Below are 15815 nucleotides of genomic sequence, written 5' to 3' on the forward strand. Positions count from 1 at the left end.
CAGCATGCGGAAGTCAATGACTGACTTCATAATCACGCTAATGTTTTAGTATTTCAAGTACTTTATAGTTACAAAAAAGTTACATTCGTGACCATTACTAAAGATGAAATTAATTCACATAAAACACTGAAAGCACTAATAGCGCATTTTTTGATCATCTCTTGCTTACAATAGATAACTAGCTGTCCCTGCAACTATTTCTCATAAACGGAAAATAAATCACCCGTGGGGACACGGTACGTTTCTAATCATCTCATACAGACAGAAAATATATCACACGTTGAGACACTTTAAGCAGACGTATATGACTATTACAGAAGATCAACATGTATGATAAATATTAATGACAACTCGTACATGTATTACCCGATTGTGAAACGATGCAGAGGTCAAAGTTTACGTGCATGATATAACCGTATATTCTTGAGTGTTCGTTGCTTTTTTCCTGAACTATGAAATATATACAAAATTCTATTAAAGTTTTCATGTTTACTTTAATATAATCAGTATATAGAGTGCAAATAGGTACAAGGGATCGACCATTTCATTTTTTGGCTGTGGATTTGGGGTTGCGAATTTCATTCGAGCTGCGATAAGGTTTTCCTTATATATTTATTTTACTTTAAATGATAGCAAAAATGTTTGGGTTGTTTTTAAAGCTATTTGAGAGCAGGAACTTTGTGTTAAAAAACTAGCGAAAAAAGCCCCCCCCCCCCCGAAATGTTCGGTTCCTAAAAAATCGCGGTAATTCAGTTGCTCCAGACGGAAAAGGTGCGGGTTTGAATCCTACCATTGACCAGCCTAGGTCAGTTACCATGGGTGTCCTTAGGCAAAGCACTTTACTCCAATTACCTACTTGTCTTACTGTGCCGTGATGCACGAAAGCAACCAAATGAGACCTTGTGTTCCTGTGCTTTGAAACACGAAAGCAAACCAAACTAAACATTGCGTTGATGTGCCGTGAAGCAAGAAACCAAACGAAACCTTGTATTGCTGTGCCGTGGAGCACGAATCCAAACGAAACCTTGTGTTGCTGTGCTGTGAAGCACGAATCCAAACGAAACCTTGTGCACTCCAAGTATGAATAAATCTGCAAGTTGCTACTACCTTATATGCCTGCTTATAGGTTTGGTCAAACAGCAAATAGCATAGACTATGATCTGTATCCACATTACGCACTGGCATACATGGGTCTATGCGATTTGTGAGGAGTAATCAAAATAACGAACATTATAGACCCTGATCCACCGGCGCATTATGCGACGGCAGATCAGGGTTTATCTTTCTAGCAGTTGCACCTAGCTTATACGCAAGTAAAGACGGTACTCTGAGATGATAATTAAATTCGCAGCGTGGTCGAGTTGCATCGGCATGTCTGTTTTGACACTTTCTTTTCATCACAACAGTTATACTCACCATCGCCAATAGGATGAATTCTTCCACAAGCTGCACCGACGTTATAATTTTTCCTCATTCTGTCTACCAACTGCAAAACCGCACGGGGCTGAAAATCGACATCCCCGTCCAGAGCCAAGAGGAACGTATGGCTGGCAACCGTCATCAAACGCCTGCGTTTGAGGCCCCTGTTTAGTAGCTTGTAGGCTAGGAAGTAGTACATATACATCACCTGTTGACGATATTTATCTAATGTAGCTACCTTCTCAACAAGTGAAATAATATTGTAACCATCCACAATTAAATGCATGATTTTTCACATATATATCTGTGTGTGTGTGTATACGATATATTGTTTATATTTTAATTCTTTAAATTCAGTGGCTGACTTGTGTTATAGCGATATGTTTAAATTTCATTCATGAATATAGGTCAGTTATCAAAGTCCATTCAACAAACACTTCGGTCAAAGTACACCAAGCATGATTTGAATGTAGGTTATGTTAACATAGCATGATCCTAGGAATACATTTCATCTTCAGTTGTTGTTTGGCTCAATGATAATCTGTGGTCAGAACAGGATTGTTAAGTATTTCACTATTAAATGATTTAAATGTTCGAGACTCTTTTTTTAGTGATTTCGATTTTGTTGATTTGTTGCGCACACAGACACTATACAAGACAGTTAAAGTATCGCATTAGGATTCTTCAGTTCTTGCTGACTTTATAAATTGTTCCTGAGTTTTTATATTGCATTTAATTCATAAATTGCACATGAATTTATTAATTGTAACTGGCTTTATAAAGTGTATCTGACATTATAAATTGTACCTGCCTTTATTAATTGTACCTGACTTGGTAAATTTTACCGACTTTATAAAGTGTACATGGCTTTATAAATTGTACCTGGCTCCAGCGTTTTCGATGACGAATCTTCTGTTTGTCCTTAAGGTGTGCAATGATCTTGTTCCCACCTGGTAGTTTCCACACCAATTGTCCGCCATACGGAGTGGGTATTTTGGTAGCGGGCTGTGTCTTGACATCAAAACCATAATGGGCGCTAAAAGAGATTACGATAGTAGATGAAAATTAACAATATTCTGAATATTAGTATCCTGTACAGAAAAGTTTTTATTAGTGAACAGTCCGTCACTGCATCAGCTTAAAAGTCCTGCCCATGAACCTTTACTCCCTTCAATCTGATTATTCAATGCCATTTTATATTCAATTTCTGGAATCGTGTTTTTACACTGGAAAACTGTACTTTCAACTGCATCGCGGCATTCAAAATTGTCTGACGATTAGCGCATCTTTCATAACACGATTCAGCTGAAAATTACGGGGTACTAAATCACTGTCGGCGAAGTTTGATGCTGGGCTCATTTAGCAAGTCTATCACAATAGCTGATTTATGTCATGGAGTATGTGGAATCTCCGGTATCGGTGCATATCATCTAGGTCTAAGTTGGCTGTTTGTATCTGGTGTACCGTTTGTGTCTGGTGTGTCATTTGTGTCTGTTGTGTCATTTGTCTGGTGTGTCATTTGTTTATTGTGTCATTCTTCCACCTAAATGTCGTTATAGCAGCACGATTTTTAAATACATACATGCATTTGAGAAAGATATAATCCCCCCAGGCAAAAAGAAGAAAAGGTAAATAGGAAAGCATAACGTTTTCATGCTATATGTTTTATCTGTATCTAAGCAGTCTTTATATATCTCTGTTTATATGATCATAAGTGCCATTTACAGAGAGGTATTTTACAGATATATATATATATATATATATATATATATATATATATATATATATATATATATATATATATATATATATATATATATATATACCTCTAATCTTTGACCTTCCAAGATGTGGGAAGTGTATTATATTGGATAACGTTGACTTAGAAAAACAAAGCTCACTTACCACACGGCGACGTCAACAATCTTAACGAACTGCTTCACCCACTTGTTGACGTTATATTCAGTCCCGTTCTCTAGGTGAGGATCAAAAGCGTCGTCGAAGAAAATGTGAGCTACAGAGGAAGCCAAAAATATGTTGAAAGAATTTCATGATGAAATATCATAATTCCGTCAAACTCTAATCTCACTGAAAACTTTCTGAATAGGATTCCATTAAATTGACAGAAATCAAGGGAAACGAGAAAATCGATCCAGATTGAATATAAGCAAGATGTATATATTTTGTTTCATCTATCCACAAAATTAAATAAATAGCGTGTAATCGGGAACATTGCTTGCATTTTAGACAGATAACCTTATAGCTTAGACACACTGTCGGGAAAACAATCAAAAGGTATTCCATCCTGATTCTCTACGTTAAAGTTGTGTCTGACACCGTTATACCCATGTTGTGTCTGAAAGCGTTGTACCCATGCTGTGTCTGAAAGCGTTATACCCATGTTGTGTCTGAAATCGTTGTACCCATGTACCGGTGGTAAAAGAACGAGTTATACCCATCTGACAGCGTTATGCCCATATTGTGTTTGAAAGCGTTATATCCATGTTGTGTCTGAAAGCGTTATACCCATGTTGTGTCTGACAGCGTTATACCCATGTTGTGTCTAAAAGCGTTATACCCATGTTGTGTCTGACAGCGTTATACCCATGTTGTGTCTAAAAGCGTTATATCCATTTTGTATCTGAAAGCATTATACCCATGTTGTGTCTGAAAACGTTGTACCCATGTTGTGCATATTCCTAATTTATTGCGAGACCGAAGACAATTAAAATGTAGGCCTGAAATCAACAAGTTATGAGGGTATTACAACTAACACAAAAGAGCATGCGCGTTGAACAGAAACGTTTGTCTCAAACTGTTAATTTGGAATTACAGGAACAAACGTTAATTTATATCCAACGTATAAAAATGTCTCATATATGCCAATCAACATAAACAAGACTAGTATGATATTAAAATTCATTCATATGGATGTTTAAAGGCACATCAACATGGGTATAACGCTTTTAAAACATTTAACGGAAACGTGTTTATGGTTTACACAGCAAGCGTTTACTACAGCAAACATGTTTCTGGTTTACACAGCAAGCGTTTACTACAGCAAACATGTTTCTGGTTTACACAGCAAGCGTTTACTACAGCAAACATGTTTCTGGTTTACACAGCAAGCGTTTACTACAGCAAACGTGTTTATGGTTTACACAGCAAGCGTTTACTACAGCAAACGTGTTTCTGGTTTACACAGCAAGCGTTTACTACAGCAAACATGTTTCTGGTTTACACAGCAAGCGTTTACTACAGCAAACGTGTTTCTGGTTTACACAGCAAGCGTTTACTACAGCAAACATGTTTCTGGTTTACACAGCAAGCGTTTACTACAGCAAACATAACCTAATAATAGGATACGTTAGAGACAAAAACAGAGAAAAAATTGTAAAATAATGAACAAATGTTAAAAAGGCGTATACAAAGTCCTGCTGTCGATATACAACATTTGAAAGGTGACTTACCTTGTGAAATTTTGTCCACAATGATAAAGGAGTGAACATGCTTATTATTATACACTTCATATATGGCCACAGTGGCACGTCACCTTTGGAACCACCTTTTTCCATTTAGGAAATATATCGTCTCTTACACATTATATTCAGATCCTTATTTCCATATTGAGGCCTATTTAGTTTGTCTTTTTCTTCTGCTCTCACTCTCTCTCTCTCTCTCTCTCTCTCTCTCTCTCTCTCACTTTAAGATATGTTAAGACTATAGATCCTCCAGTGAACATGTATGTACTCAATAATGTGGCGCCATCAGAAAATCGCTTCAAAGCATACTAAAAAACCAAAAGGTAGGTTTCAGGTATTAATTTTTTTTACATTAGTTTTCCGCAGGAATCGTGCCAGTTATTTTTGAAAGGACTCGCATGATCGGTTGCTATTCCATAATCTGTTACCCATACAGTACACAAAAAACGGTTACCCTCTGAGTCAAACATACATACTCTTCAGAAAATCATTTGATTAATAATAACAAAAAAATTGTTCAAGATGCGATTTAATTTTCAAGAAGATCATAATCATGTTTGAAAACGATGGAGAAATCGGGCATTGATGGGTGTTGATTGCAAACCGAAATTAAAAAACACTAGAAAGTTGGGTATAGCCCTTATTAAGGATTTAGACTGCAAGCCTGCCATGGTTAAATAATTCACGTTTGAATGCAGAAGTAAATAATTACAGAACATAATTTCATACAAGTTAACTCACAATCATCAAAATCTATTTTCTATAGGTCTTACGCTCTAAAAGCAAAGCACTTTACTCCAATTGCGTCTGCAACTATAACGTTTTGGGTGCTGATGTGCCTTTGAACACGAAATAAACAGTCTTCTTGATAATTTTTCCAAGGAACAACAGCTTAACAGTGGAACGTACTGAATATAAGTATTCTTCTCAAATTCTGACATATATGCATACCTTCGAATTCATAATAGTCCGGATCACGGCGGCCAAAAAGAAGCTGGAAATTTTTTCTTGTACACTGATCTTCATCCATTCTGAGAAAATAAAGGTAAATTAAATAATATTTCTGCATCTGCTCTGCTCTGGATTATCTTCACCTTCCTAAAATGCCTTATTTGATAGGAGTGTATGACAATTTTCAGTACACTGGATGATCTACAATTGTTGCTTTTATATAATGAGCGTATGGGGACACATACACGGAAACAACACGAAATACAATGTTTTATTCTGAATAGGTAGTAAAAGAACGAGTTTATTTTATATGGCGTAGGCATACGTCGAGACTATTAATCCGATCTGTACATCTCAATACTACTTCATTTCTCCGCCACGAAGCAAAAATAAACGAATGTGGATTTGTCTTTATTACGTATCCTTTTTTCTAAAATGTAATAATATATTTAGCTATGCAATGTGAATAGAATTCAAAATAGTCTAGAGTCTTTAAAAATTTAAATGTTGTTTCTCATCTAGTACTGTGTATCAAAAAAGCTATTTTGAAAGATAAACACCTTAAACATTTGCCTATTTTAAAAAAATAACATTTTTTGCATTAAGAAACCATTATCTTCATAACATTACATATATCAATCAATCAATCTTACCTGACGATAGATTTTAGAAGTTGGACCATTTCATTCTCATTTTCGTGCCACATTGTGGCACATAGGTAAATAAGGGGAGTCGTGTCCATTTTCCAGGGAGACTTTTCGATGCCCGCATTCTCGTCCATGGATTCGATCAAATCCAAGTCAGGTAGAGGTAGTTCACGTTTTGGTGGCTGAAGATATATACGTATTGCAATAAATCTCGAGATTGCGCATTTGGTTATAGCGCCCCGTTTTAAGGAATTCCTAGATTTTTCTGATTACTTGTTTGATTATAGGAACTCGGTCCTGTGGAATATTCCTTAAGCCGAAATAATTAGACCATTACTAGCAAACGTAACGGAGTGAGGTGTTAGTGAGTTTCCATGATGCCATGATTTACGTTTGGTGAATTCAGGTCAGAGCCACATGAGTGTCCCTGTCGTTCCAAAGTCCCTACTAAAATCTATTGGTGTGCATTGGCTGTGTGGCTCAAGGTGCGGTATTTATGATTGCAGACTGGTAAATTACACAATGGAATAAACAAGAAGGGACTATGCCGTCGTAAACAGGTACTGTTTATGGTGCCAAGGATGGAATAAACAAGAACGGACTGTTCCGTCTGCAGGTACTGTCTATGCTGCCATGGTGGCAAATGTGATAAAGTCGTACTGTCGAAATGTGGCTTAAAACAATGATTAGACTGGCCTAAGGTGGCGTAGTAAAAATATTTCCCTGTGTTAAGGGGAGTTGTATAGTTTTACGGCGTGAAATGCAGACGGCACGGAAAGTTAACGAACAGAAACCATGCAGATGTACGATTTACAGACAATTGGAAAGTTGAGATCCGTGGTCTTGTATTAATTAGAGTAAACAAATTTATAGGATGAGCACGTCGTCCTTTCTAATTTGCAAAAGACGTTTTATAAAAGTTTTTGAAATTAGGGGAAACTTATAACTTCTAGCGGAATCGCGCCAGGGTTTGACATCGCCCGATCTAGTAAAACCCCTGAATTGTTGCAATATGTATTGTCATTCATGTCAGTGTTATTATCTAACCGCATATGTTGTATAGCCCAGCTGATATTATATCCCCCGCTTGAATGCACATCAGTATCTCAGACCATCTGTGTATCACGCTGTCTTCTTGGAAACTACAGATTGAAGCCTTACATATATATATATATATATATATATATATATATATATATATATATATATATATATATATATATATATATATATATATATATATATATACTATTTGACAAATTTCATTTCTCAGCAGTCATTATGCGGGCTCGCAACCAAAAGGATAAGGGTACAAATCCTATCATCAAATCAGCGCAGGGTAGATTACCACAGTGTGCCTGTGGGCAAAGCACTGTACTCCAACAGCAGCTTTGTAGAAAAATACTCAGATGGTCTAGCTCTGTCGTATGACACCAAAACCAAACCATTTGTTGTTGTTGATGTTGTTGTTGATGTTGCTGTTATTATTATTATTATTATTGCGGAATCACTCGACCATATTATCCGACCGCTCCGGTGGCCTAGTGGTTAGAGCGTCCGCCTCGGATGCGGGAGGTCGTGGGTTTGATCCCCGGTCCAGTCATACCAAAGACTTACAAAACAGCTGCCTCGCTTGGCGCTCAGCATTAAGAGGTTAGTGTTAGGACTATTCGGTCTGGTGTCAGGATAATGTGACTGGGTGGGACATCGTGTTACATGTCTGCGGCATGATGCCCCAGTGCTAGACATCACTATAAACTGTCACACTGCAGACATCGTATCGATATGACTGAAAAATTGTTAAAGTTACGTTAAAAATCAAAATCACACACACACACACACACACACACACACACACACACACACGGCCATAGTATCCAGAGTCTCGCTACAGTATGTGCTGGTACAGTAAATGAGCTTCTGTAATGATTGGTTTTCGACCACGGAATCTGGAGATCGTTGTTAGTCGTCGATCGGAAATTACGCTCAGCATTCGATGATCATAGTTCAATTATGTTAGAGATATAATATGGGGAAAGACCGTTTAAGCATTTGTATGTCATGATTCCTTTTCTGGAGTTTATCAGTTCTGGACAGATTATAATTGGAAGTGTTTCTCCATATGGTACAGCCGTAGTCTATCATTGGTAGTATATAACCCGAAAAATAAATAAAGTTCAAGTGATTGGGGAGGTAGAATTTTAGAAAGCAATTTTAACAGAGTCATTCTTTTAACTTCCATTGTACATAGGTGATTTATATGTACATTCCAGCTTACGTGTTGATCAATGCACATACCAAGAAGTTTTTGCTTTTTTTGCAATAGATACGTCTAAGCCATTTTAAGTTAGAAGTAAATCCATGATAGTAGATAGACGCTGCCTTGTTCCGATTGTCAGACATATCGTTTTAGAGATGTTAATATGCATTTTGTTTTGATGCCACCAAACTGATATATTGTTGAGGTCGATTTGAAGTTTACTTTTAATGGAGTCTAGAGATTTACCAGATAAATACAATGTAGGATCGTCAGAGAAAAGATCTGTGTTTGAGTGCGCTGGATACTATGCTGTGTCATTGAAAAATAGCAGAAAAAGAAAAGGCTCTAATATATCTTCTTCGGAACATCACTTAAGATATGACTTAGTTCGGATATATATTTACCCGTGCAAACAACCTGGTGTCTGTTAGCGAGTTACGACGTGAACCAGGCAACTAGAGAAAACTTGTATGGTCAAAGATTTTAATGAGCACCGAATGGTCAACCAAATCGAATGCTTTTTTAAAATCAACGAAGATTGCTCCAGTAGTTCGCCTGATTCTACCGCTAGTAGCCATTGGTCTATAAGTTTTGTCAATGCAGCTTGACATGAATAATTCTGTCGAAAATCTGATTGTGGTACTTGTCAAGATATCTGAAAACAATGCTTTCTGATATGTTTTTCAATAATTTTTAAAAGTACGGATAGAGCAGATATGGGTCGATAGTTGGATAGGTCATTCTTTTCATTTCCTTTATAAATTGCGAAACCTTTGCTAACTTCAATGACTCCGGGAATTTACAGGAAGTGATACTACAGTTTATTTGTTCTTTCAATGACTCTGATATTGATAAAGCCGACATCTTACTGCTGTATGTACTGCAGTGACTAGAGACCTAGAGCCTTGGGATTTTCTTAGAATATTGATTGGGCTTTTCGCTTTTAAGAATTAGGGGTATTTGTGGTACAGACGAATTCTATTGTTTATATCAAGTAACTCTTCGGTGGCAACATCAAAATGTTCTGTTTACTAATTCGCATATTTCTTTCTTCAAAAACCTAATGATTGAAATAATACTTGATGGAAGATGTCGACGCTATCAAGAGTTCAATTGATATATGTTACAGTAAATAGTTTAATTTGCTCTACTAGCCCAATTTATCCTACTCATACGGGAGAGTTTTCATTGAGACAACCAGGTTTGTAACTATGCACGCCTAGACAACGACGAATTGGCTAACGGTCCGTTAGAATACATGTTATGTAGCAAAAACTACTTAACAAATGCTACCCTCGCTAACCCTGATAAGCGAGGTTTGGTTGATGTTCTTTCCTCATGGCAAGTCTAGTGATATCAGTACAAACGAAAGCTACTTCATGGGCTGAATGATTATTTCCAGATCGAGGATGTACAATATGTCTAGATGAACTACGAAACCCCAGGTGTTTTTATGCATATCTTTGTTTTTTATTTGAAAGATATATTGGTATTAAAAGAATGAGCAGATACCAGTTCACATTTGATTCATCTGCATATCAGTCAATAAATGAATGGAACAGATGGTTTTTAGTGATATAATGATCATCAAAGAGAACACTTTTATGAATATGGCAATTATAGATATATTTCAGAATACGACAAGGTATCCATTTGAATTGAATATCGCCTATATTTCATCGGCATGCAATATACATAACGGAACTAATATATATATATATATATATATATATATATATATATATATATATATATATATATATATATATATATATATATATATATATATATATATATATACATATATATATATCGTCATATTGGCATATATACATACATATATACAGCTCTCTCCATCATGCTGTGAGAAATGTTGAATACTAAAATGTCAAAAGTATATAGAAAAACCTAAAAAGTGACCTAATTAAATGACTTAATATGGACGAAGAATTTATACATACCCGGAATGATACAGATATTTTCCTTTATAAATACCATTAAGTTTCAGACAATAATGTATTATACAAGCTATTTTTGGATTATATGCAAACAGTCTGGACAGACTAAATATAGAATAATATCGTCCCAACGTTACAAGGATGATGCGATCAGTTGGAATAAATTCACGTACATCATTACTGTTGAAACTGACCGAATTAGTTGTTTGCTAAATTAAACAAAAATACAATTGTACGATGTCCGATGCTATGTGCAGAGAATCGAAATATATCTCGTTCAACGATCCATGTCTTAGCACAATTCTTTAAGCAATTCTCAAAAAGTGGGCAAATACATGATCTGTTTGATTTTATCCTAACGGCACGTATGACCAATAATGCAATGTGCCGGTGTTACGTGATATTTATCACTCCACACATTAATCAGTTTGTTCATACAATCTGGTGTTTATTTGTCCCTTACAGCCCTACCCAATGTTCTGGCGATAGTTCGCCATCACGTGACTCTAATTAACCAATACTTGTGCTGGAATTTAGTATTTTACATCCCCTCTTTGTCTGTCATATATTATACCGTATTGTAATGATAAATTCTGAATTTTCCCGATTGTTTACGACTGAACTATTCGTCACGATGAGGTGTCAAGTTGACTGATCTGGTTTGGTGAAACACTTTTTTATTTTCTATTTCCCGGTCCCTGTCGTATCCTTATTTATTTTCTTCTTTTTTTTCTTGAAAAGAACGCTGGTTCTTTTCGAAGTAAAGAATCAAAAGTTTAAAATAAAAATACGTTTACAGCTTTACTAAGTTAATGAAATTCAAAACGTATTGGACGTTAAATCTGTAACACGCACAGGTTAGAACTAATTTTCCCGACTTGCTGTGAAACTGAATTTTATAAATTGAAATTCGTTTGGAATTTCTTTCATATTATAATCCTAACTATATTTCAATAACGTAAATGTAGGGTATGTAATAAATATAAAGCATTATATGTATTTTGTTTTGAGTTCTTTGAAAGAGCTCAATATATATTAATACGCATCGCACAACGGTCTTGACTTATCTCACTCTCCTTCTTTCCACGAACTCTGAACAAAACACGTGTGATTTTATGCATTTCTAGCACATCTTGAAGGCTTGATATTGATTAGGCGAGAACAAAGAGAACTAAAGAAGCAGACCAAGAGACAAGGAACAAAAGAGACAGTTGGACATAGACAATCATGTATACCTATGCACAGAAATACATGTTAATTCATTTAAAGGACACTTTCTTACCTCTTCTTCTTTTGCGTCAGCTTGGTGCCTCCTCCTGTTCAGGCCAATAGATTGTTCCATCAAAACCCCATCGTACAAAGGAAGGACAAACAACCTACACAAAGAATAACATAACTAAATTTCACCATTTCGCCACAATGGCTACATTATCATCACATGTATCTAAAGTTTCACTGCAACATATATTTTATATGTATTGTGTACAGCCGAGGGTTGCATTTGAAAATTATGTGTCGTACAAAAATCTAGTTACGTTATTATTGTTGTTTTTGTCGTGGATTTAACGCCATTTTTCATCACATGTTAGGCTATGCATGCCTGTCAGCATAAGTGGTTGAGGAAAAAACCCTGGAAAATCCCGGGGAAAAAACACCGACGCGCGATAAGTTACTGGCAAGCTTACTATCATGCACACATAACGATTCCAATAATGAAATTTGTTTCATAAAACAGGTATTTTCTTTCTTCTTAAAGAAATTTTTAATTATATAGTATATAGAAAAGTGATAGGCATCATGAGTTTTACTCCAGAAATGAAAGTGCGAATAGTGGATGAATGGATGGATTAACAAATAAACACGTTTAAAATATGGAAACTGAAGAACTGTGAATAGCAACGTGCAAATCTGCATCCTACTTTAATGTAGTATGAAATTTTAGAGTCTCGGCTCAGATGGAAGATACTTGCAAGTGTATTAGAACTTCCCTTGATTGTCCCACACCGCCTTCCACCACTACCACCATCAAAAGCTCACACGTCCAAACCCAACTTTAAACTAAATCAGGCGCACTGGTGATATTATTATCTTGATTATACTTTTCAGAATAAATGCATGGCATTGCAATACAACAATAATGAACACAGAATATTAAATGAGACGTAATTTTGAGTTGGCAATAAAACAACAATGAGCATACAGTATTAAATAGGAGATAATTTTGAGTTGGCAATAAAACAACAATGAGCATACAGTATTAAATAGGAGATAATCTTGAGTTGGCAATAAAATAACAATGAGCATACAGTATTAAATAGGAGATAATCTTGAGTTGGCAATAAAACAACAATGAGCATACAGTATTAAATAGGAGATAATCTTGAGTTGGCAATAAAACAACAATGAGCATACAGTATTAAATAGGAGATAATCTTGAGTTGGCAATAAAACAACAATGAGCATACAGTATTAAACAGGAGATAATCTTGAGTTGGCAATAAAACAACAATGAGCATACAGTATTAAATAGGAGATAATCTTGAGTTGGCAATAAAATAAAAATGAGCATGCAGTATAAGATGGGAGGTAATCTTGACCTGGTGAGAAGCACACAGTTTGAGAGTGCTCACTGGCCACTTGTGACGCATAGATTTAGAGAATAGTCTAAATGGTAAATTAGTACCATAATTCACCTTCCAAGAAGATTAGACCTTGTGTTTTGAATGAAGAGAAGCCATGGTAGATAGGGGTATATCTTTTTAAAAAGTTTGAGGTGTTTACTTTATTTCTCTAAAGGTTAGTCAGTTTCATACAAGTGTTATACACAAGTACAGTACTGGACTGGATCTGAGTGTAATGCTCCTCAACTCCATTCAGCAATTGCATGCGTTACAGAGTAAGTTGCAGACATTTCCTTCAGTAATTGAAGCCATTGAATATTAATTAACGTAAAGGAATTAATAATCCAGAATTCACTTTTCCGTTGATAACTGGTTAAGACAGGTTACAGTAATTATCAGCCATTAAAAAAAAAAAAATGCAAAATAGAATCAAATGTCGTTACTTGTCTGTCCTTTGAAGTCTCTCATCCTCTGGAGCCCAAATGTGGTTACAAATCATCAGGAAAGACAAATACCCTGCCACCCCTGCGAGAATCGTCATCCAGAAATCTGTTTTGGTAATGTAATCAATGTAATCTTTAGGACTCACAGCTTTGTCCGCCCAGACGGGAAAGGGGAGCATGCATCCAGTTGTTTTCGTTGTCACTATCTCAGCGTAAATTCCGAATAAAATGGCAATAGAAATTGGAGTGGTAAGAGCCAAGGGAAGGGAAACACAGAAAACTTGGGCAGTGATTTTGCATGCCGTTTTCACAGCTTTGTAACAAACCCCGCTACAAAATATACTTATGGCCGCCACGACAAGTGGAAGGTAATGGCTACAATTGCCAAATTGCTTGGCATACTTTAACTTTGTATGTCCAAAGAAACCATTTAGCGTGGCCTCCTTTGGTGCCAGTAGAAACAATGTCTGTATACAGTCTCCTCCGCATCCCGGTCCGAAAATAGCCATAGGTAGTAGAATGGCTAGAATCAATTTCCAGATATTAACAATAAGGCACAATTTTGTTCTCTGTCGTTTCGCACGCTTTGCAAGCCAGACAAGACCTAAGCGTTTCCCATAGTCCTCTCTTTCGCCCTTTTCCACATTGGTGTAATTCTCCCACCACATGAGGGAGATCAGTAGTGGCGCTAAAATAACGCAAACAAGTAGGGTATAGTTCCGTTCTTCTTGTCGGAACACCAAGAAATAACACCATAAACCTGAAAATAAAATACCATTGTATAATATTTATTACTAAGATGCATATAAAATATGATGCATTTCAATAAGTATTCATTTACTCATTTTTCTTTTGCATTATACATTTGATATGCATTAATTCATAGAGTTGTCATTATATATAGACTGGCGTTGATTCATACAGTTATCATTACCGACATGCATTGATCGTACAACTATCATTGATAGAAATTATCGTCAATAGATACCAGGACGACACGAACATCTTTGCAAAATCTACATTGAGAAAGCACATAGAACAAGGCGGGTTGTGGTGATGTTGATATTGGAATGCAACCTATTATCTTGATGTGTGTGTGTGTGTGTGTGTGTGATCTTTCATTCCAAGGAAATTACATTTTCCCACTCAACCACGACATGTAAAAATGGTGACATCTGATTCGTTAACGTAATGCTAGTGATAACTTCCCACTGACAAATTCTTCGGTTACTTGACCACATCAGTGGGAAATAACTGGATCAAAATTTCTCCACAGACTTTGAGTTTGCACTAGCATGTGCATTTTAGTCTCAAGAAGTTAGGAATCCTAGAAGTCGAGAGCTAAAACAAAACCCCGCACACTTAGGAATCCGTAAAATTCAGAAATACAGAGTTAACACAGTTCTCAAATTTGAGTAAATCCTAAACATTTCATCAGATGATAACAAGGTTCTCTATGAACAAAATGTAGATAGTAACGTATTATTTTCTTTGATACCCAACTTAATTTTCGAGTAATATATATTTTTATAGCAATCTAACAATTATAAAAAAATATGTAATATTCTCAAATGAAAGCAAACGTGAAACGTTTAGCGAAATTGGGGTCTCGTTTACGAATATAGGAACTGTGTAACTTCCTTTAGCGTTGAATACAGATTTCTAGAGTAGACTTACCAATACTGCCGAGGTGAACCAAAACTGATATGAAGTTAACGAAGCTGGTAACAATATTCCATAGTTTGCTCACGTTATCCTGCTGTTGTCTGGGATAGATGATCTTGAGTATTCCTGGAAACGTGGCCACGCTCATACAAAACAGTGCCCCTGAGACAGGGTCAATGTTCGGCAGAATATAATAGATGAGCACGTTAAGGCCGATGGAATGAAGAGTCTCCAATAGTAAGACCTATAACATTTATAATAATAATAATAATAATAATAATAATAATAATGTTAATAATACACTCGTTTGTCGAAACTTGAGTGGCTGCAGCAAGAAATATTCAAGTCATTACAAACAATCAGCATGAA

At 36.0% G+C, this 15815-nt stretch overlaps 1 protein-coding gene across 4 annotated transcripts in view; it reads right to left on the bottom strand.

Moving 5' to 3' along the window:
* The window catches only part of LOC149790575 (chitin synthase chs-2-like), a 61571-nt gene that overhangs the window by 16241 nt on the left and 29515 nt on the right, over nt 1-15815 (bottom strand). For all 4 annotated transcript variants that reach the window (XM_089972653.1, XM_089972654.1, XM_089972655.1 and 1 more), the window contains exons 4-11: nt 15459-15690; nt 13782-14541; nt 12000-12093; nt 6506-6681; nt 5853-5932; nt 3325-3433; nt 2302-2455; nt 1417-1627 (exon numbers count right to left, since the gene is read on the bottom strand). In XM_089972653.1, the coding sequence (XP_089828779.1) occupies nt 1417-1627; nt 2302-2455; nt 3325-3433; nt 5853-5932; nt 6506-6681; nt 12000-12093; nt 13782-14541; nt 15459-15690 (1816 nt within the window). The remainder of the gene's footprint in view (nt 1-1416; nt 1628-2301; nt 2456-3324; nt 3434-5852; nt 5933-6505; nt 6682-11999; nt 12094-13781; nt 14542-15458; nt 15691-15815) is intronic.

Source organism: Sinohyriopsis cumingii, chromosome 10, assembly GCF_028554795.1.
Source record: "Sinohyriopsis cumingii isolate HCF-2022 chromosome 10, ASM2855479v2, whole genome shotgun sequence".
NCBI classification, from domain to species: Eukaryota; Metazoa; Mollusca; class Bivalvia; order Unionida; family Unionidae; genus Sinohyriopsis; species Sinohyriopsis cumingii.